This window comes from Malurus melanocephalus, unplaced genomic scaffold, assembly GCF_030028575.1.
Source record: "Malurus melanocephalus ecotype Western Australia unplaced genomic scaffold, MMel_1.1 scaffold_674, whole genome shotgun sequence".
NCBI lineage: Eukaryota > Metazoa > Chordata > Aves > Passeriformes > Maluridae > Malurus > Malurus melanocephalus.
The window spans coordinates 80,747-103,598 of NW_026623906.1; the positions used below are offsets into that span (position 1 = coordinate 80,747).

At 39.2% G+C, this 22,852-nt stretch overlaps 1 protein-coding gene across 1 annotated transcript in view; it reads right to left on the bottom strand.

Annotated features, from left to right (window-relative positions):
* Positions 1 to 4,453: 4,453 nt before the first annotated feature.
* The window catches only part of NBAS (NBAS subunit of NRZ tethering complex), a 158,025-nt gene continuing 139,626 nt past the window's right edge, over positions 4,454 to 22,852 (bottom strand). Inside the window, exons 50-52 of the mRNA XM_057384003.1 lie at positions 20,770 to 20,914; positions 14,760 to 14,888; positions 4,454 to 5,213 (exon numbers count right to left, since the gene is read on the bottom strand). Coding sequence (XP_057239986.1) covers positions 4,938 to 5,213; positions 14,760 to 14,888; positions 20,770 to 20,914 — 550 coding nt within the window. The 3' untranslated portion in view covers positions 4,454 to 4,937. The remainder of the gene's footprint in view (positions 5,214 to 14,759; positions 14,889 to 20,769; positions 20,915 to 22,852) is intronic.

A 22,852-nucleotide genomic window follows, 5' to 3' on the forward strand; every position in this document is an offset into this window, starting at 1 on the left:
TCACAAGAGAACGGGCTTTAGTCAAAGTAATTTTCTATTCTGACCACAATTCGGGTCAGGAACTTTCTTTGAAAAGTCATTAACAAAAAATGTTCCTCCATTTGGGTTGTTATTCAGGCAAGAAGAACAAGTTTCCAAGGCTGTTCATTAGAAACAGGAGCTTGTCAGACAGCACAAGCTCCTCGAGAGGAGCTGAGCCCAGCTGCTGTTTGTCAAGGCTGGGCCTAATGAGCATTTCAGAGATCATAGTRTGGCCTCAGGAGGGGGTGGTTTTACCACAACAGATGTACAAGAGAAATATAATCATAATATATTAAAAAATATTATATAATCATATATAAATTGTAACAAACATGCAGCAATTTCACATTACTTCTACCACTGTGGGCAGGGAGCTCAGYACCAAACCAAATAATCCTATGCAAACACTACCTCAAGTGCTCAGTAAAAATTAAATAATYAAATTGAAAAACATTTTTAGGCCACTAGAGCTTTTTGTGTGTCTGCAAAATTTTATACAAGGCCTGGCTTTGCCCCTGCCTTCCATGTCTCGAAAAATATACTACAAATACAAAAAATCGTTGTGTTTTTGCAAGTGTAGGAATTCTTACCCCTATGATGCAGGTAACCTTATTAATAGAACAGATTGGGTTGGATGGGAGCTTTGAAGGTCATCAGTGAGCAGGGACATTTTAAATTGGATATCAGAGCCTTATCCAACTTGACCTTGAATGTTTCCAGGAATGGGGCAGCTACCACCTCTCCAGGCAACCTGTGACAGTGTTTCTACATCCTCATTGTAAAAATCTTCTTTCCTGTATCTACTGTAAATCGACCCTCTTCTAGTTTTGAGCTACCATTCTCCATCCTATCACAACAAATCCGACTAAAACCTTTATCCACTATTTCTTACAAGCCCCTTTTAATACTGAAATGTGTTACAAGGGGTACCTGGAGCCTTCTCTTCTCCAGGCTGAATAACCCCAGCTCTCCCAGCCTGTCTTCATGGGAGAGGTCTCCACCCTCCTGATCATTTCTGTGGCCTCCTCTGGACATGTGAGGTGTGACATCCTCTTCCTGTGCTGAGCATGGCCGCTCTCGAAGCACCTTCTCACTGTGCAGAATGCCACACAGAGTAAATCACAAAAACTACCATTATACAAGGAAAATAACCAAATCACATATAGCCACCCTACTCATTGAATTGCACTGTTTTGTTTATCAGCAGAAGTGTCTACTCCGCATGTGTTGCAATGCCATACTGTCYATACTTAGTATTTCCAGCAGAAAAAGAAATTCTGAGCTATGATCTTTCTTCCCTAATCTCTGGTTCTAATTATTCAAAAGCAGGGTGATACATTTTGCTGCTTTGCTGTGTCTCCCAGGCAGCTAAAAGCTTCTTAAAGATCCAAACGCTATCAGTGTTTTTCAGACAAAAGAGGATTAATTGCCCTAGGAAGAACTGCTCCTGGAGACACAACTCAACTCTTTATTCACCTGYTTTTGGAGCAGAAGTATCTCCAGGGTGTGGAATTGTTTGAGGTAAAAAAAAAAAAAAAATCCACTCATGCTGTATTATGAACAAATCCCAACTGCAAATCAAACAAACTGACAGAACTGAACTGTTCAGTGTTCAGTACAACAATAACTGGGCTAAAAGTAATACCAGGGTGAGTTTCTTAACCTTTAAAAAGAACAAAAGAAAACAAAAACCAAAATCCAAACCCAACTCAATAGCACATGCTGGTGTATCCTGCTCAATCCCCAAGACTTAAATTTTTTTTTTTAAGTACAGAAGATACTAAAAGGTTGGACCTGGGATACACATGTCCTTATTATGTGCCTCTTTTTTTTTTTTCCGCCTTAAATTTTCTTTGAAACATACACTAATATATATACCTTTTCTTTTCAGGTGAAAGTTCTGAATACAGAAAAAATGTGAGGAAAACATCGTGGATTTGTAGTGCCAGCAAACCAGAAAATGGACAGAAGATCAATAACACTCATTAGAGCTTTATCTACAGCTTAGTTTTAGAGTGACACTAAACACAAACTTTTCATGATCCTGAATGAGAATGGTCAGAAATTCTGGCACTGGATTTATCAACCCRAGAACAAAACCTGCAGACCAAAATGCTTCATTAGAAAATACTGAAATATCTCCTACAGAATAACTCAAGGTTTTCYTGCTGTATATATAGTTTGTCCACWTCTACTGATCAGCACTTACATTATCTTTCTTTAATTTTTCCTTTTTCTTCTGCAATTCCAATATACTTGCTTTACTAGTCTGGGGCTCTTGGGACTGGTAACATAAGACAACAGAATTAAGGCAATACAGCTGAATGACAGAAATTGGAATTTGGAGTGYATGTTAATTCATGAATGACACAGCCTTCCATAAACACTGTAGGACAGCTGGGACTAGCAAATACAAGAGGTAAGTTAACAATCTGAAGAATTAAAGCATTGTTAAAAGTCTCATTACAAATCCTGTGTAATGTGGGAAGCAAGGCTGACATCTGAGCTATTTTCACAGTCAGTAAAAGCTGGTAAAACAAAGCAGATCCCAAGAGGACAAACATAAAAAGCTTTTCAACATGGGAACAGCCAAGCCAAGACAGTCATCTTTGGAGGGTTTCCAGAYCCAGCTGAATGTAGGCTGGAGCAACCTGCTCTAGCCATAAAGATACTCWGCCTTAAGCAGGAGGTTACATTACATTACCCCAGATATTGCTTCTAATGTGTGKTATCTCCTCTAGATCTCATAATTTATACTGTTTTCTTACATCAGAATTAGATCTGAGCACAAGATTAGGCAAAAGATTTACAGACTAATTTTAACAAGTGTCTATAAACACAAARCATCAAACCCTTCTGGTAATGCAGTGTAATAAACAGACAATACCCTTGTTAAAAACCTCTGAAAACAATAAAAAAGTTGTTTTGTCTTAATAAGACCACAAGGCACTTGGAATCAGTGCCTGGTAAAGTTATGGAGCTTATTCTGGGAGGTAAAAACACCTAAAAGACAAGGCAGTCACTGCTCACAACCAGCACAGCTTCATYAGAAGAAAGTCCTGCTTATCTGACCCAATGTCTTTTTATAACAAGGTAACCCACTGAGCTGATCAAGGGATGAAATTGTAATAATTTTGGAATTCTGTGAAGTTTTTAGCATATGAGAGATCTCTACAGGATCCTTCTGGACAAAATGCCCAGCATTCAGCTGGATAAACACATTGTGGGATGGGTGAGCAACAGGCACTGGTGGGGTTCACAGGATTCTATTCAGCATCTTTATAAATGACGTGGATGCAGGACTGGAAGTGATGCTGAGCAAGTTCACAGATGATAAGACACTGGGAGAAGCTGCTGACTCCCTTGAAGGCAGAGACCCTGCAGAGAGCCTGGACAAATCACAGGGATGGACAAACACCAACTGTATGGAGTTTAAAAAGAGAAAGCACCCGATTCTGCATCTGAAAKGGGGGAAACCTGGATGTATTGACAGACTGGGGAATGAGACTGGAGGGCAGAGMCACAGAAAGGRACCTGGGGGTCCTGGTCCATGGCAAGTTAAATGTGAGCCAACAGTGCCCTGGAGCCAGGAGGGCCAACCCTGTCCTGGGGRSMWYMRGSMMMRSMWYSSCMRSCSGGSMARGGRRGGRWTKKYCCMCTCTGYTCTGGGCTGGGRMGGCSTCACCTCCAGTGCTGGGGACAGTTCTGGGTGACACAATGTGAGAAGAATGTTAAACTATTACARAGTRTSCAAAGRAGSGCAGTGAGGATGGTGCAGGGCCTTGAGGGGAAGCCGTGTGAGGAGCGGCTGAGGGCACTGGGTCTGTTCAGCCTGGAGGAGACTGAGGGGAGACCTCASYGMAGGTACAGCTTCCTTGTGAGGGGAAGAGGAGGGRCAGGCACTGATCTCTTCWCTYTGGKGACAGTGACAGGACTSAGGGAATGGCCTGAAGTTGTGCCAGGGGAGGTTTAGGCTGGGTGTGAGGAGAAAAGGTCCTTCCCCTTGTTGTTGGGCACTGGAMCAGCTCCCCAGGGCAGTGGTCACAGCTCCAGTCCTGCCAGAGTTCAAGAAGCATTTAGACAATGCTCTCAGGCACATGGTGTGACTGGGCAGGGCCAGAAGTTGGGATTCYATAATCCTTGTGAAACCCTTCAAACTCAGCTTATTCTGTCATTCAATATACACACTCACGCAATTTTTCAGAATTCAGGGAAAATAAAAGTTAATATTTTGAAAGTACATTCACAAAAGGTACCAACCAATATTCAGGATCTGAGATGGGGTTTCCCAAACTGTAGAGAAAAAGATCTCTTAGACTTCAGCTTGTTCTCATGTATAAACAATAAGGAGAGACAGGAATTTCAGCAAAAGGGACTTAAGAAAGAAAATATTAATCCGTCTATAAGGCTGAATGGGGAGACAGTACATTAAATGCAAAATATTTTATTTATTGCAAACAAAAGCTGTGATAACATTGCACAATATGGAATATTAAGGTTTTGAAATTCTCAAAAAAATCACTCTTGTGACTTTTTTTGCTCCATATATATCTTTATAATTATATTTTTACATTAGTTTTACATTATGACAAGAGTAAATTACTTACAGAAATTAGGACAAATTGTATATAACCTGCCACCTTACTAATGTTTCATTTATATGTAACTAAGTGTAACCATTTAARTTTGATCTGAAATGATTATCAGATTCAATGCTTTGCTAATCATACAACAGAATGACAGTCTGCACCAAGAGATTTTTTAAACAATTAGAAGTATAGGGGAATTCACCATGTGCTGTGTTCTCTACAAAATGTAGGTAATAACTCACTTTGTTACTTCACTAGAACAACCATTTCTCCCTTCTGTTTAAGATCTCCAGCAAAAAGGCAGACAAATGCATAAATCCAAGGTTTTTAGATCCAATGCTGAACAGCCTGGAGGGCAGTAGTGAAAGTCCTGAGTGCAGGATGAGTTCTTCGATGAGCCATCAGGAGGGACCCGGCCTCTGCTTTGAACCCTGCTTCCTTCAGCTGTTTTGCAATTTCCTCCACATCCCAGCCTCCCTGCCCCYGGTTGGCCAGGAGGTGCTCAATAAGGCGTGGGCAGAAGGCAGTGCTCATGCACTTCACCACCAACTTGGCGTTGAGGAGCAAGGAGAGAATTTCAGCATCACAAGTGGAATCATCAACCTACAAAGGAATTCAAAGCAATTAAAAATTAATTACCAGATACAACCATCAGGCAGAACAYGTCATGACGGCTCTGACTGCACAGTGTGACCTTCAAAGTGAGAGGAGAATTTCTTCATGGATTAACTACAGCGATACAGGCTTTGCATATGTCACAATATGTAAAGTATGTCTTTAACAGTCTACCACATTAACAGAAATATTTGACCTGCACAAAGTTAAGGAATAAGAAAGCTTAACAGCCTGGGATTACACCACCAGCTTTATAGACTCTTCACAGGTTTTCAGTCCCAGTGCAGCACAGATCACACCATTTAGCTCCATATCAAGAATGACACTCTGAGGAAGGTCAGAGCAGAGTATATTAAATTTTGGTCACTTTACATTAATACATTACATTTCACATGTTAATATGACAGGCAACATTCACAGCACCCACAGCAAGGATGAAATTTTTCAAAAGAATATAATGTATAATAAAAGATGTGAAGCACAGAGCTGCTACCTCTGAGAGACACCCTGGATGCCTCAAGAAATGTGGTTATTTGATATATGAGAGCAGAAACTCTTGAGAATCTTGTCTACAGCTTTACAAATGACACTATAGAACATTTTTAATTCTATTTCAGTTAATTTTGATTTGTCCTTCCTGGGCAAATCCAGTGAAATACAGAGCTGTATTAACTTACCACTTAATGAAGCGCAATTGAATAACTACATATAACCAAAAAACAGAAGGGATCCCACCCAGAAATACCTTGACGAGCTTGAGAGGTGGCCCTGTGCCATCTTTGTGAAGTTCAACAAGCCCCAGTTGGGCAGGACCTGCATCTGGTTTGGTGCAAACCCAAGCACAAGTACAGCCTGGGCAGAGAATGGATTCAGAGCAGCCTTGGGRAGAAGCACTTGGGGATTGTGGACAAGTATTTCAGCATGACCTGTGCATGTGCTCTCACAGCCCAGAAGGGCAAATGCATCCTGGGCTGCRTCCAAAGTAGTGCAGGCAGCAGGGGAGGGAGGGGACTGTGTTCCTCTGCTCTCCCAACCTGCAGTGCTGCATTCAGCTCTGGGACCCCCAACATAAAGACATGGACCTGTAGAAATGGTCCAGAGGAGGCCATGATGATGAGAGGGCTGGAGCACCTCTCCCATGAAGACAGAGGGAGACACTAAGCCTGGAGATGTTAAGTCCCCAAGGAGACCTTACAGCACCTTAAAGGGGCTACAACCCTGAAAGGGGCTACAAGAGACCTGGAGAGAAACATTTTAGAAGGACTTGAGGTGACAGGACAAGTAGGAATGATGAAACTGAAAGAGGGCAGGTCTAGATCACATAATAGCAATAAATTCTTCACTGTGATGGTGGCAATGTACTGGCACASATTGTCCAGACAAGTTACAGGTGCCTCATCCCTGGGAGAGTTTCAAGACGAGGTTGGATGTGGCTTTGAGCTATCTGGTCTAGCACAAAGTGTCCCTGTCCCCAGCARGGGGTCTGGAACAAGATGATCTCTAAGGTCCCGTCCAACCCAAACCATTCTATGATTCTATGATAAAAACCAATCAAAGAAGGGGTAGACAGTATTCTATTATCAATTACTGCACCATATCAAGTTACAAATAAACTAATAGAATTATTATATATTTACAAGACAACCTCCCAGTTTAAAAGGGAAAAAATTTGTCTGGTTACTTTCTGCTTAATTTTCTATAAAAATTATGCACATGACTGGTCCCAGGGTGCCAGCAAGTAATAAATACCCCATGATACAGTGATTTAGCACCCTTGAAGACCAATTCARCTGCTACACAGGACTACAGGACATTGACTACTCTGTACAGGGTGATTTGGCAGTGACATTTTAGGGCTGAAATTCAGCCATTTCTAATCTAATTAGCATAGCATAAGATCCAGTTTACAAAACAGTTCTAAGAATCATAGGGGTGTCTTGCCTTTAGGCTATCCAACCTTAGCCTTTAATTATTTACTAACTGTCAAAAGTTAACTACAGAAACATTTTCCTGTTGAAGACAGGATGATCATTAAATAAAATGGGTCCACAAAGCTGAACATAAGCCAAGGTATGCCCAGGTGGCCAAGAAGGCAGTGGCGCCATGGCCTGTATCAGCAGTGTGGCCAGCAGGACAGGRCAGGGATTGTCCCCCTGTACTGGGCACTGGTGGGGCCACACCTCAAATCCTTGTTCAGTTCTGTGCCATTCACTACAAGAAAGACCTTCAAGTGCTACAGCACACTAAGCCATTATCCCAACTGCTGCCATCCCTCCTGAAATGAGAGGCTGAAGAGACATTCTCTCCCACCTCCAAGCTCTGTGTGCTCTATTCTTAACCTGTATGTAGGATGGAACTTCACCGATTTTATGAACATAAAATTCAAACARTAACTACAGTAGTGAGATTGACAGCAGACGCAAGGTTTTATTTAAGATTTTTTAGGTTACTATTCAGTTAATGAAAAGTGCTATAGATTAGTGTGATTTCATATACCAAAAACCTACAAATTGGAACGAGACAAATGTGAAAGAAGACCTTTCCTATCATAAACCATTAAACATTTGAGCTAGACCGTGGGGATGAAGATGCCCACAAGCAGAGCAACCTGTCTGCACTCACACATAAATGAGATCAGTGCGGTTTCACACATAACAAAACCACKCACAAGAAGGCTCTTGGGTTGTGCCCCACAGCTCCTCCTTAGGCCCAAACAGATCAGCAGGTTTAAACTGATTAACATTTCCCAYTTTCTGACTTGAAAACTGTCTGAAGACCTCGTCAAGAACAGGAAAACCCTGTAATTCAGTCATCTCCAGGCAAAGGATGGCAACCAGACCCTGTGAACGCATTTCATGCAGTTAAGGCCACTGTCTGTTCTACCACTCCTTGGTCAATCTAAGTAGAGTCTGGCAGGTGTGGGAAGAACACAGAGACACCAAGGTTTAATGAGAATGGTATATAAAAATAGGCTCAAAGAAAGTTCAACTGACTATGTATCAGTTTTACAGCTCCAGATTGTTTCAACATTTTGGGTATCAATTGCACATGTAGAGACATTTCTAGTCATTAGTTTAAATAAAAATAACAATCTACAGTGATTGTCAATGAATTCGTACATGTTTGAAAACCATAATTAAGATAGCTTATACACTGAACAGCTCTGTTTAAATAGAACTGTAAGGTTTTTTTTAATTAAGTCAATGTAAATGTACCTTAGGACTACATTTATTTAAATTAATCTTAAATTAGAACAATTAGAATTAATTAATTAGAATTAAAATATAACAAGCATTAAAGTAAAAAAAAATACTAAAAAAATAAAGAAGGCAAAACCATAAAGCATACTTCTTTTTTAATACATCATAGAGAGTATAGTATGTTTTTTTATGCAGGAAATTGCTAGCAACACTATGACTCCAGTTTAGAAAAGAGACAGCTTAGAGGGCATAGGGCAGATAGCAACATCATTAAAATTATAAAGGGATTAATTAAAAACATTATCTCATTAAGCAAATAAATACAAAGCATCCAATTCATCTAGTGGGGCCAGAATAAGAGAAAATAAAATTAAAAGTATTTTTTTTCACTGTTCAGTTCTGTGAAATGATACTGCAAGGTGTAAAGCTCATCCAAGAGCTCTTGTTTTTGAAGGAGAAATTGCACAAGACCAAGAAAGAAAACCACTGGCAATTACTTAGCTGATACATACAGCTGAAAAGAACCAAAAGTTTGGAAAGCAGTGTTTCCAATAAAGAGCCTGTACATCCGCCCTATTCTCACTCCTCACTAGACTTGTAATTCTCCCATCTGTTCGAGCCAGATGCAATTTTGATCCTCAACATTTAACATTTTAAAAATATTAACTGAGATCAACCTCCAGAGTTATTTTTGCTTGCCACACATAGCAAATATTAGCCTGCAATGGTTACAGACTCCTAAACACACTACATTTTCACTGTCAAAATCATTCTTTTGTGTAAAACCCACAAAAGGAGGGTAAAAAGCAACCACCTTACTATCTCAGTTTAAAAAAGCTGTTTTTTTCTGGGCAGACAGCACAGTCAGGATCTTATTAATGAATCACTTCTGTCTGCTTGCAGATGCAGAGCCCTTGCTATCCCAAGACCCTAACTAAGCCTTTAWACTGAGACTATTGCCAATCCCAGAACCACTGTTCCAGCAATATGGAATGCAGCTGACTGCAGTTTAAGCMGGTCTCAGAGGTGCAGGTATCCTTGCACAAATTAACACCCAAACACTTTCCATATTGTGTGAATAAACTATGACCCACAACAGTGACAAAATCAGAGTGTTTACGTTAGCGAAAAATCATTACGACCATGTAGGACTCGAAGCTAAGGATGCTAAATTTTTCATTAGAATAAAATCTGTTACTTCTGGAAGGTTTAAATGGGAGCAGCTTTCATTTTTCATATCCATCTCTCTTTCAGCAGAATCTGACAGTGCATATTTAGTGTTATGCCCACACACAATGTCCATGGTTACAAGAACTAATGGGGAAAATTACATTAGGGAGAACTGACTTTTTCTCCTTGACTTACTTATTTAGGTATTGGCTAAAATCTACTTTCAAGCACTGAAGTGTGGGCATTCAAGTGGTATCTCTGCTCTCATGAGAGCACTGGGGAGTACTGCATCCAGGTGAGGGGCCTCCAGCATAAGAACAATATGGGCTTGCTGGAATAGGTCCAGAGAAGGTCACMATCTTAGGAGGGCTGGAGCACCTCTCCTATGAAGGCCAACTGAYAGAGTTGGGGTTTTCAGTGTGGAAAAGAAAAGGCTCTGGAGAGACCATAAAACAGCCTTTCAGTACAAGAGAGCTGGAGAGGGATGTTCTGCAAGAGMRTGTGGTGATAGGACAAGAGGAAATACACAATCTAAACCAASCCTCTTAYGGTAAATGGCAAGAGGGTTGRYTTACAKTGGGTATTAGGAAGAAATTCTTCCACTCTGAGGGTGGAGCAGTTTGCCYRAAAAGTTRTGGATGCCCTACCCCYRAAAGWGTTCAAAGCCAGTTTGGGCTTTGAGCTGCCTGGTCTAGTGAAAGGTGTCCCTGCCCATGCAGGGGGTTGGAACTGGAAGATCCKGAGGGTCCCTTCCAACCCAAATGATCAATGTCTCTACTATCTCTGAAAAGTACCCCACTCCTTTGGAATGTGATGATCAACACCTATCCCTATGAAGACACAGGTTTTATCCAGGAAATGAGACAGCATTGACACAGAATTGCAACAGATGCACTCATTTCCACTGAAGCAGCACTGCAGTGCTCTGCATTTTATCAAATGTGTCTTCAATGCAGAATGTGTAAGTGTATCTGAATCTACAGACGGGAAACCACATGTCAGCAAAGTTTCTGCCAAMAGAAGTGAGGACCCATTTTCAGTGTTTAAACTTTGAACACCTTCAGCAGGATGGTGAGGGGCCTCACCTCAGACTCTGACTTCTACTCCTCTGAGGCTGCCACAAATTTATAAAATCATGAATGCAAGAATTATCAGCGTCCTGAGTTTTTTTTTTTTTTTTTTTTTTTTATTATGATCCTCGTCCTGAGCATCGCCCGGGCATTTTGAGCACTTCAGAAGCTCCAGGACTCCTTTTTTTTTTTTTTTTTTTTTCTGATTGCTAATACAGCCTTCATGGACATTATACCAGTACCTGCTAAAATGCAGCATATCTCAGAAAAAAAGAAATAATCTGTCCCGCAGTGAGAATTTCAGAGAAGCAAGAGCAAGGCTATCTTTTGCCTCACCAACAGGCAAGTCAGGGCCTGGGGAATTCTCCATCACCATTATTTGTGCAGGTGTCCAGAGGCTCTGGTATTACCAACAGGCAATATTTCACCCATAACTTCTGCATTATAAAATCCACAAGTTAGGAAAAGTAAGAGCTGCTGATGACATAACAGCAGTAAAGAACTGAAATTGCTGTTTCCCAGAGTATTCCCTTCTCCAATACTACTGGAGGTAAAAATGCTTTTCATTTTATTTCTTCCTGAMGCATACATCTATAGAACAAATAAATAAGGGAAAAAGAAAACAGTGATATAAAAAATCTTGGAAAAATAAACTAGAGAAAGATGTTTTATCATAATCACCATTACCTTACATAAAAAAAACAAAACCAAAAACTATTTCTTTTAAAGATTAAAACCCCATTGAGTAGCCATGCTGCATTTTTCAGTAAAACATATTATAAAGACAGATTCAGTACTTCATCACTGAAAGAATAATATGCAAAGAGAGCTAAGGTTTTATTTCAGACTACAATATTTTTCTAGTTTCAGTTTCTTTAAAGTCAATTGAACATGTCTTTCCAGTGCTTATATYAACCCCCACCCGTTAGCTGTTTTAACATTACAGGTACCAACAGGCAATAGAATATTTACTTGCTCCCTCAGATGTATAAAAATCAGTCTTCATCTCTGAAAGATAACCAAGTGAAACAGTAAACTGATTTTTTAAATTACTCACACACTACACAACACAGGGGAAGAACAGTTATTTCTGTTACTCAGAAAAGGCAAATGGCAGTTCATTAAAAGATACACAATAAAAGGAGGGGTCTGCAATTTCAAAAAAGCTTACACAAAAACTTGGTTGGTTTATTACAGGCAAAAGCTGTACAATTTCTAGTATCAGCACTTCAGCATCATCTTTAACTGTAAACATCCATAAAGCTGTCAGCAACACACAACAAATGGCTAACTAATACATCCTATCAGCAAGTGAGTGCTGTATTTTTCTCACAGCCATGTCTGTGGGCTGCRTTAGCACTGGATCAGGGAATCAATAGCTATGATTCCCCTTTGCCAGATGTTATTTGTCTGTTTCCTGTTCAATGCAAGCAGAAATGGCCTTCCTATGAAAAATTCATTGAGAATTTTACAAAAAGCATGAACAGTTCAAATAGTGTTTTTTAAAAAGCAAAAAGTAAGCACAGAAAATTATACTGAATAAACAACATTGCCATGGCTAAGTAATATATGCACTTCTAGTACAAGTGCAAATAATGTAATCATTAGGGATACATAAAAAACAAGGAGTAAGAGGTACTTTTATACAATATGARAACAGCTTTTACATTTAGCACAGCACTCTTGTGTACTAGTTGCTTTTCTAACACTGTCACATTCAAGGTAGTGGCTAAGCTTTATGCCTGACATAACAAAGTCAAGAGTTAAAACTTCATTGACTTAAAGTGAAACATGCTTTGAAAATTCTAGGTTATTCAGCACTCTTACAGAAYTGTGTGCTCAAATTAATACTGAATTTAGAAGGAAGAATTAGAAAYAGCTTATSAAGYTRCCTCCTWTATAAGAAASCCAAGCATTTTGAGCATGCACAGGTGTATAAAGTGCTTTATACTAGTAAGAAGCTAATGAGGTTCCTGGCCCTGAAACTCCAATGTAATGTAGTGAGCCTAGAGGGTAGAAACAAAGCTGGAGCACTCTAGAATGAAATGGCCAGTTAAGAAAACAATACAATTAGGAACCATTCAGAAAGTGCTACTGCACAGCATTATGCTTTAAAAATATTTAAATAAAATGTACTCAGGCACTAATTCCTGCTGACAAGCTTCAGAAATAGTCATTTATACAGCAGCTTTCATCTGTTAACAAAAAAGTCAATTTTAAAAGGCTAAGAAGAACACGKAAATGAGAAAGTGCATGCATATATCAGATTTGTGCTTGCTTTTTAATGAGATCATCTTGTTTAAAAGTTGAAAAAGCCTCGCTTTGTAGACATCAAATCTAAAATTGGAGGTGGTAAAAGAAAACTACCAATGCACTATTGTTTGGGTGGTTAATATTTATAAAATTATGTAGGGATTAGGAACACCTATGTATTCTTAATTTCAATACCAAACTCAACTAGCAAACACTCCAAACTGTATGCTAACAATGGCAMTGGAAGTTTGAATAAGCAGATGTATATCACATATAATATAACCTGCTACCTTCCATGCTCCTATTTCAAATGTATATCGAGGATACATTAAAAAACCTGGTGCTTCTTCCATTTTAGTAACAAAGTCCTTTTGAAGGAAAATTGGCATTAARTGAAATAAAGCCTATGCTTCTGGATCTATTGCTTCTCTGGCTAATCTGTACCAGTTCTGAAAAGGAGACATATCATTTCTCGAACTAGCCAAAGGATGCAAAAAGAGAAAGTTTCTGGAATACAATGTGCGTAAGAAAGAAATGCACAGCACATGAGTAGGAATAAGTGAGGAAGAAAGATTTAAGGGAGAATCCTGTGAAGAGCAGGACAGAGATTATCTTTCCTAGGTAAAAAGTGTGAAAGTGGGATATAGGATTTGCAMGTTTTGTTACAATCAAGGAATCTGAAAACTTTGTGGTCATCAATATAACTAGAGCAGAAGGCATGCCCCAGCAGGAAGTYATAATTTCAATCCAAATTCCTACAAATCACATTTTTAAAGCTTTTGTGTTTGAGGGACACTTATTTTAAAAGACATGTTTTCCTTTGTTTCCAWGTGGGCAGTTTCATTTCAGTACCACATGGAAAATGTAAAATCAATTATTATTTTGTATTGTAATACACAACCAAGAGCTCCCTAAGATATGGTGCAGARTTTGGAAATAGAAAGAGATGATTTCCTACCTAAATATTGAAATTCTGGAAATTATCAATGCAGKTAATTCAGTCAGAGAAGAACGCTATTCTCTTTCGTGAAAAGGTCAGACAATTGGCTGCTTCTCTTCTGCAGTAGAATRTTAGATCACAGACCACAACTAACATAAAACCCATGAAAGTTAGGATGCACACGCACCAGTTCGATTAAGAGACTGAAAAAAATTAAGCTCAGCTCAGTTTTCAGAATAAAGATAAAAGATTACACAATGCTTTCACCTACAAGACTAACTTTCATCTTTTTAGGTGTTCCTCTTTGCTGAAAAGCAAATACACAGAGAAAAGATAGTAATGTAACATAGCACAGCTTGACAAAGACACAGTGATGTCCTTCAGTCCTTGTCCAAAGAAAAAAAGACAGCATTTAGGTTTTTTCTCCAGAAACTTTGCTACAATATGGAATCATTCTGTTTAGAATTGMATGAAAGTCCCCAAACATACCAACACAACAAAACCAGTGACATAACAGCTCTCCAAGTGTATATAAATAGATGCCACATTTGTCAGAAACAAGCTAAGTCATCTGACACACTATTATCACTTTAAAAACCCCAGAGTGAGGGAATATGAACACAGAGGTAAYAGTCTGCTTCACAGAACAGAATCGTTTCTGTTCCACCACACTGACTTAAAACAGCATACAGTAATTTAAAGAAAGTGCTATGAGGTTTAATCACCTCAAGTATGTATAAAAGATCTTACCAGCCCTGTGTTACTGCTCACCATGGACACAAYAGCTGTGGAAAACCTTAACAATGGCAAGTGTCTCAGTAGTCTCTGCTCACTAGGTGAAGATAAAAGAGCCAACTTATTACCTCAGCCTCTGAAAGGTGGTTCATTCAACTGTTCATACCTTAGCAACAGCTGTTATGTGCTCCAGTGCCACAGCATGAAGGTCTTGGTCTTTGCTTTCTACCAGCAGTTTCAGGGATGGCAGCAGGAGGGACTGGTTAAGCAGCAGCAAACATAATTCTTTTATGCACTGAAATAAAAAGTAAACTCTCTCAGCGTGATCTCTGGAGATACCAACATCATCATTCACAATAAAATTTATGAAAATTTTATGTCGAATGCAAAATGAAAACCACACTTCCACAACAAATGAATTCCCTGTTGGAAATACCTCTTTGGAAACAAGAACGATTTTTTTTAAAATGTGGAATAGTGGTTAAAGTGCAACATTTGTTAGATTAAGACAAGGCAGGTATTGAATCACCATTAGAACCAGGAGTTTTACTAAAAAAATAACAGCAATCATAGCTCTCTGTGGGACTTACATGTATGTGCTTACTGAAATACTGCAAAGCACAGGAAGAAAATTTAACAGACACCTGTGACAGTTCTGTAACTCAATTATGCAATCAGAAAAGTAGAACAAAACAAAGAGGAAATAACAGCACATACCRGAGTTCAGTATCATAAAATTCTGTTGCAAAAAGTTTCCAATTTTTACACAATATTTAATACACAACTGAAGTTTAGCAAATTAACATTCATCTAGTTTCTTGTATTTTATAATACAGCATAAATTTAGCATCACACAAATTCAAAACAAAGCTGGCCAGAAAAGACCTTCTAAAATAAAAACAAAACCCCCCCACACAACAAACCTACTGTGCACTTCCAAAACTTTACCTTGGCCCTTAGTTAAACAAACACATCCTACACATAAATTGTGAGTTATTTTGCTCAATATTGCAGTGATTTATTTGTTGATACATCAAAAGGTATTTMAATAGACAAATTACATTATAAACCAAATTATAACTTCCTTTTCCCTTGCAGTCATTTCTGAGAAATTAGGTTGCTTGTCACACCAATCTCCCAACAAGGCCTGTCAGAGATGTCCCATTTTCCAAGGCACTTTACACTAAGGACTCTTAGTCTAGGAKTCTTAGGGCTATTGTATGGTAGTTACATTGAAAAATCCCTTAAGAGATGATCTCTGTTTCACACCAACATTTTGAGAGCAATTGTAAAAGGAGCTCATCAGCTAAATATTAAGCTGAGAGAATGCAAGTCATGTAATTTTTGTATCTTTTGAAGTTTAATGACAACTGTAATAACATGATAACCAAGATGATCCACACATTTAGCAGCACAGTTTCAGTAACTGTGAGCATAAAAGCATAAAAATTATTTGAAGATGAGGAGATATTAAATACTCCCACKGTAATGCACTGCAGACACCTGACTTTGTGTGGGACAGAAAGCTCTCTGTTTTTGCTCAGTCTTTTCTAAATTTCCACTTTAAAGAATCACAGCCTTGAACAATTCCATCACACTAAGCCCTGGGTGACTAAGGCAAGGCTTGTTCTCTCATTCACAAYTGCTCCTTTAAACTTGTCTTCAGTACTGCTACTGATTGTCGATGCTTAGAACCACAGAATATGCTGAGCTGGAAGGGACCCACAAGGATAATCACATCCAACTCCAGGCCCTGCACAGGACACCCCAGGAGTCACACCCTGTCCCTGAAAGCATTGTCCAAACGCTTCTTGAGCTGTCAGGATTGGAGCTGTGACCACTGCCCTGGGGAGCTGGTCCAGTGCCCAAACACCCTCTGGGGGAAGAACCTTATCCTGACATCCAACCTAAACCTGCCCTGACACCACTTCAGGCCATCCCCTCAGTCCTGTCCCTGGTGACCAGAGAGATGAGATCAGTGCCTGTCCCTCCTCTCCCCCTCACAAGGAAGCTGTACCTGCAGTGAGGTCTCCCCTCAGTCTCCTCCAGGCTGAACAGACCCAGTGCCCTCAGCTGCTCCTCACAGCTTCACCTCAAGGCCCTGCTCTGGACACTGTAATAGTTTCATATTCTTCTTACACTGTGATACCCCAAACTGTCCCCAGCACTGGAGGTGAGGCCACCCCACCCCAGCCCAGAGCAGAGGGGACAATCCCTCCCTTGCCCGGCTGGCGATGCTGTGCCTGATGTCCCCAGGACAGGGTTGGCCCTCCTGGCTCCAGGGCACTGTTGGCTCATGTTCAACTTGCCACAGACCAGGACCCACAGGCTCCTTTCTGTGTCTCTGCCCTCCAGTTTCATTCCCCAGTCTGTCCATACATCCAGTTTTCCCCCACTCCAGGTGCAGAATCTGGTTCTTTCCCTTTTTAAACTCCATACAGTTGGTGTTTGCCCACCCCTGTGATTTGTCCAGGTCTCTCTGCAGGGCCTCTCTATCCTCAATGCAGTCGACAGCTCCTCCCAATTCAGTGGCATAGGCATGCTTGTTGTGAATAATATGACATGGGATCAAGGATTAAGATGACTAAATAAATACACGAAGCTTTGCCTGATTATTCATATGCTTATTAAACTTCTGTTAATTTCATATTCCATTGGACTTTTTTTAAGCAGCATACCTGCCATTCCAGCTACCTTAATGAATGCAAAGTTATGGATTCACCCTACACATCTTTTCTTGAAAACGTGTATTCACAGCAACAGATGCAACTTATATCAGAAAAATAAATTCTGAGTCATAAAATACACAATCTGAGCAGAACAGCAATTTAACCATGCTTGGTAACATTTTCCTCTCACAATCAGATAGACAAGTTGAGTAAATTTCTGCCTGATGGTAGCATGTGCAGCAGACATACTCAGTCTTACCTACCATGCCCACGTACAGAAGCAGCCATAATCTCCTTTGAAGGAGAAATACAGAATCCAACAATTGCATTCCTTTTTTTCACAGGAAGGGACTGGAAAACTTGCCAGCCACTGAAGACTGTCCAAACAGTACAAAGACCAACTTTAATCACTGCCACTTACAACTTCACAGCTGCTCTGGACAGGAATTGAAAACCCAAGCCTAAGAAGAAGTCATCACCTACAGCACTTCTCAGAGAAATATTCTACAGAGCAGATTTCTGTTCTGCAGTGAGCACTCGAAAACATTCAAGTGTCTGCTGCCTGCCATGAGAAGCTCTGCTTAGAGGGGGTGTGATGTTACCTGAAAGAGGGTCAGGGGAAGGCCCAATTCAAAACCTGAATTACCATGATTTAGTTGAATTTTGTTAGGTAACTTTTGTCTTCAATCTAGTTATGCAGCTATCAATGGTTCACTGTMACACCAGTGAGGCAAACAAACCACATGTCAGAAGAGTCTGTTTTGGGTCCAGTATTATTCAGTATTTTCATGGATGGCTTTGAAGGGCTGGATAATGAATGTAAACAGCATTATATCTAAAGAGGCTAAGAGCAGAGTGAAAAGCATCATTTAAACCCAACACTGTCTGAAGAAAATGAGTAGACAGAATTGTGTATGAACAAAATCACAAAATGTACAATCATATATAGACCCTAGGAAAAACTAGCTACAAAAATTTAAAAAAAGAAGACCAACTGGCTGCTGTATTATTTTAGGAGATAAGCATCTCATAGCCACTGGGACCCCAAGGTGATTACAGATAAGGGATTAGATGCATTCTCCCATGTCATGTTAACTGACACATGACCCACAGGCTGATAGAGGAACATGAGATATTCAGGAGTCAAACTTTAACAATTACCAGGGGGAGAAGGATTAATCCCTTTCCAAAGGGATTAATCAGGCAGTGCAGATGTTGGACAATCCAAACATGTGTCTTCCAGGCAAATAAAACAATGCTTATTTCCACTAAAAGGAATGGAAATATTTATCCACCAAATAATGCAAACTGAAACCCAAAACAAACAAGCAAACAAAAACCCCMAAAAAAATACTGTGACAAAGCAAATACTCACACAAGGATTACAGCCATCTAACTATCCAAAAGACACTAAAAATAGAAGAACTTCACTTAAAAAGCTAGATAGACCAGCAAGATACAGAACAAAAAAGGGTGAAACCCTTCATGATGACATCCAAAGAAAATTTTTCTAACTTCTAGATGATGATGACTTGAAGTTACATGTGTTTGCCATTACACCCTTTGACCTTGCCAAGGTTGTAATGTGAAAGAATTTGAATGGCAAATGCTATTAAGGATAATTTATTGGTCTCGGTTTTTAGAATGCCATCATTCCATTTTTGTCTTCTTAATCAGTGTATTTGCTGAAATGTGAAGTCATCTAAACAGATAATTGTTGGTGATCAGATTTTCATCTGATTCAGCCACATGACTGCAAATCTAATTTGGGCACCTAAATACTGTAGCCATATATTATGTAGCCATTATATATAGCCACAAGTAAATTACTTAAAAATTATCCACATTATTCCCCCTCTTCCCAAGTAGAGATTTACAGGAATAAAGCCCATAGTTGTACATAACTGTTCAACTACACATTTTAGTGCAACTCTTCGTTACTGTGCAGCGTTCTAGTAATAAAAAATGTACTTTACATCAGTAAGGCTGTTTAAAGCCTGAGGACCAGAAAAACCTCRTATCTGTACCTGTACATTCATAATTAGACAGTGAGCTCTTCCAACACCCTGTACCATTAAAAAAGAAAGGCAATTCCAACTAAAGCTGTCTACCAATATCAAAACTTTGTGTAAACATTGAATTGTCATGGAGATCAAGGAAACATTTACTCAACTAAGATAAATGTAAATAATGACCATTCTTGAGAAGAACTCTGGTGAACTGACTGCTGTATGACAGTGACAGTGACTCCCTGATCACCGAGGTGAGGCAGAACATTCTACTTTGACAACGTTCAGCTACTCCTATGCACATTAAGATTGTGAGTTTTCATGCTATAATGCATCATTTCAATACTTTGTAAAGAAAAATTACATATAATTATATCAGTCCTAGCAATACAGAGACCTGCCTTCCACCAAAGAGTTTTGGTGGGATGAATAAATGAATAGATATACTTATCATTTCAGCTTACTGCCACCTTCTGGAATCATGCTTTAAAGAATTCTGAACTTGTCTCAGATCAGTGTGTTAGATTAGAAAGAAAAAACCAACAAACAAAAACCCACACACCCACCTGTCTGTATTTTAAACAGAATGTGTTGTTTTTATTCTGCTTCTCCTCCTAACATCAGCTGTTTTCTATAACAGACAGTGTCTGTGTAAAGATAATTAYAAGAGATTAATCAGCCTACTAAAAATATGCACAACTACTCTGAAATTGTGTGAAGTTTATTAAGAACTTCTCCAGTCTGTCTTCATTAATATACAGTGTTGACATACAAAACACTTCAATAATTATATATTTAAGAGTTGCTTGTATTGAAGTATGCATACACAGGGAACACAAGTTAGAATATCAGTTACTACTTAGCAATTACTTGCATATTGAGGTTTTTTCAATCAYCATGTTTTTCAAGGATTCGTCACTACATCTTTACACATTTATTAGTGAGAGAATTACTGATTATTTAATTAGCAGTTTTTGCAACACTGACTTCAATGATAGACTACTAAAGACTTTCTACAAGTACATCAAAGAATAATTTAGACTGGAACAGACCTATAAAGGTCAGCTAATCCAACCAATCTCCAACTCAAAGCAAGTGCAACAATATCAAACTGCCTGTGATGTGGTCCAGTCAAGTCCTAAACAGCTCCAAAGACAACCACTCCTTGTCTCTTTCAGGCATCCACCTGTTCTAATGTCTCACTATTTTAAAGGTGTAAAATGTTTTCCTTGGGTGCAATAAGAATTTCTGATGATGCAACTTGTCTCTATTGCCTCTTGTCCTATAACTGAGCATCTCTGAAAAAAACTAATTCCTCTACTTCCTCATTTGGCTACCTGAAGATATGATCTCCCTTAGTCATCTCAAGACAGACTGAAGCCAGTTCTCAGCCTCTCTGTCAGCTCTTGACTGGAATTGATCCAGTACAGTAATTCTTACTTGTATTTGGGACCTTGAAACAGGACTCATAAACACGATATTCAATGCTAAATCTTACCTGAACAGGCAGCTTGTGCTTTGTCTCATACAAAGAACGGCAGATTTTCAAAATTTCGTTTCCTATGTTCTCCTTTTCCTCAGGTGGGCACTTCTGCAGCATAACAGATCCCAGTTTCACCCAGGGATTATCATCTATGCATGATCTGCCCAGTAAAAAAAAGAGATGTATATAGAATATAAATATACATACACCATCTTCTGCAGCTTGTTTCTTGTCTGTGACTTAAAAGTACAACAACATGAAGGAGATGAAAATTTTGAGACAAGTTACTGTCCATAATGCCATCACTCTTTTAATGCAACAATGAAGCTTAAATTACTTGGAATTATGACGTGCTTATTACAAACCCTGAGAAATTATACACCATATAAGGATGATCAAATAGGACTATCACAGGAACAGCTTCTCCTGGCTTTACACCAACTGATTTTCCAAGCAGAGTGGTACTAAGGGAGGGGTGACAGGAATCCAGCATTCCTAATTTTGTTTCCTTTGATCATATTCTAACAGCTTCTGTTTCTCAAGTATCTGCCTCTTGCTTCTAAGAGGAAAAAATATAGCCAGATTCACATTTTAATTTTCAGGTCCTACGAATACAAACAAAAATAAACTTTTCTCCACAGCCCATCCAAAAAGGGTAGGAATGTGAAATTACAAGCATCTGAACTCCTCTGCTAGTAGATGTGGATGCAGATACATGTATTTTACAGATCTAAAATGTTTTTTAATTCCACACAGAACCTCATGCTGTGTCACCATTACACAGTCAAGCAGAAACAGATGGCAGACAGTAGACACAAGTAAATTTTATCATGCATGATGGCAAAGGCAGTGTTTACTGTGAAGTTTTGTTGCTGCAACATTTCTTCGCCTATAGTTATTTTTTGGTAGATCATGGATAGTTTTGGATACTTTTGTCAGGAGTAAGTACACTGCTTAGGAGTGGATGAACTGACAGAAAGTGTAGGAACCACTTTTAAATGATAGCACAAAGTGCAACACTGGAACACATCTACACTGCCATTTTRCTAACAAAAATTAAGTTGATGCATTTCAACTCCCACCTACAATGGGTTAAAATCATGCACAAGCACAGCTTACATCATGATTATACTAAGCCACAATAACATCAACTCTATGCTCACCTGTGCATAAACAGGAAGGCAAAAAAGGCATTTTAAAAATCACCCCATCAACTTCTCTCTGGTCAGTAATTAGCATCCCAAAGTCATGATAAGCTTTCAATTTTAGCTTGAAAAAAAAACCCCAGCAACTCATACAAGACCAAAAGTGGCAATTTGGTGTTTCAATTTGGTGTAAATTAAGATACTTATTCAGTACATACGACAAGAAGCACTAAAGTGCTGTCAAAGTGCTGCTTTTCAAAGGTATTATTTTGCAGCAATTGTTAAAGCAACACATCAATATAATTGTAAATGGAGCCTGTTAAAAGAGTCTGTTGGACTGACATATACCAAGAGTCTGACAACTCTGGAGAGGACAACCACCAATAYCTACTCTTTCATATATCAAAGCTCTCTCCTGCTCATCATCCACCTTCTCACGCTGTAAACAAGTAAACCCAGCTTCACAYGCAGCTGTCATTACAGCCCAACATAAAAACCAGACAGAGAAGCTAGGAGTGGGCAACTCTGAATGCAAATTAAACAGAAGTCATTGTCTTTCTTCCTTCTGACAGCTTAATTGAGCCTTTCCATCAGTCACAGTCACTGAGCACAGAGCTGTCATAAGTCTGGCTGGGAATAGCAGAGCTCCTCCTCTCTGCTCCCTTCAATGTGATGGATTGAACCCCAAGATGCCAGATTATTCAACAAAAAGAACATGAGGCACTGAGTCTGTGAATCCCCACTAAGGGCAGGAGAAGGAGAAAAACCCTGCAACTCCACCTTTGCCAYTGGTTAAAGGGACAGCTCTTGCTATGTGATACATTTCTCACTTAGAGGCACAGAGCCAAAATTAATTTCCATTTCTATAGCTGCTGTCCCTGGAGTACATTAAGAAAATCTGTTAAGCATTTTCCATTAGAAAAAGGAAAAAAAAAATCACACTACAAAACACA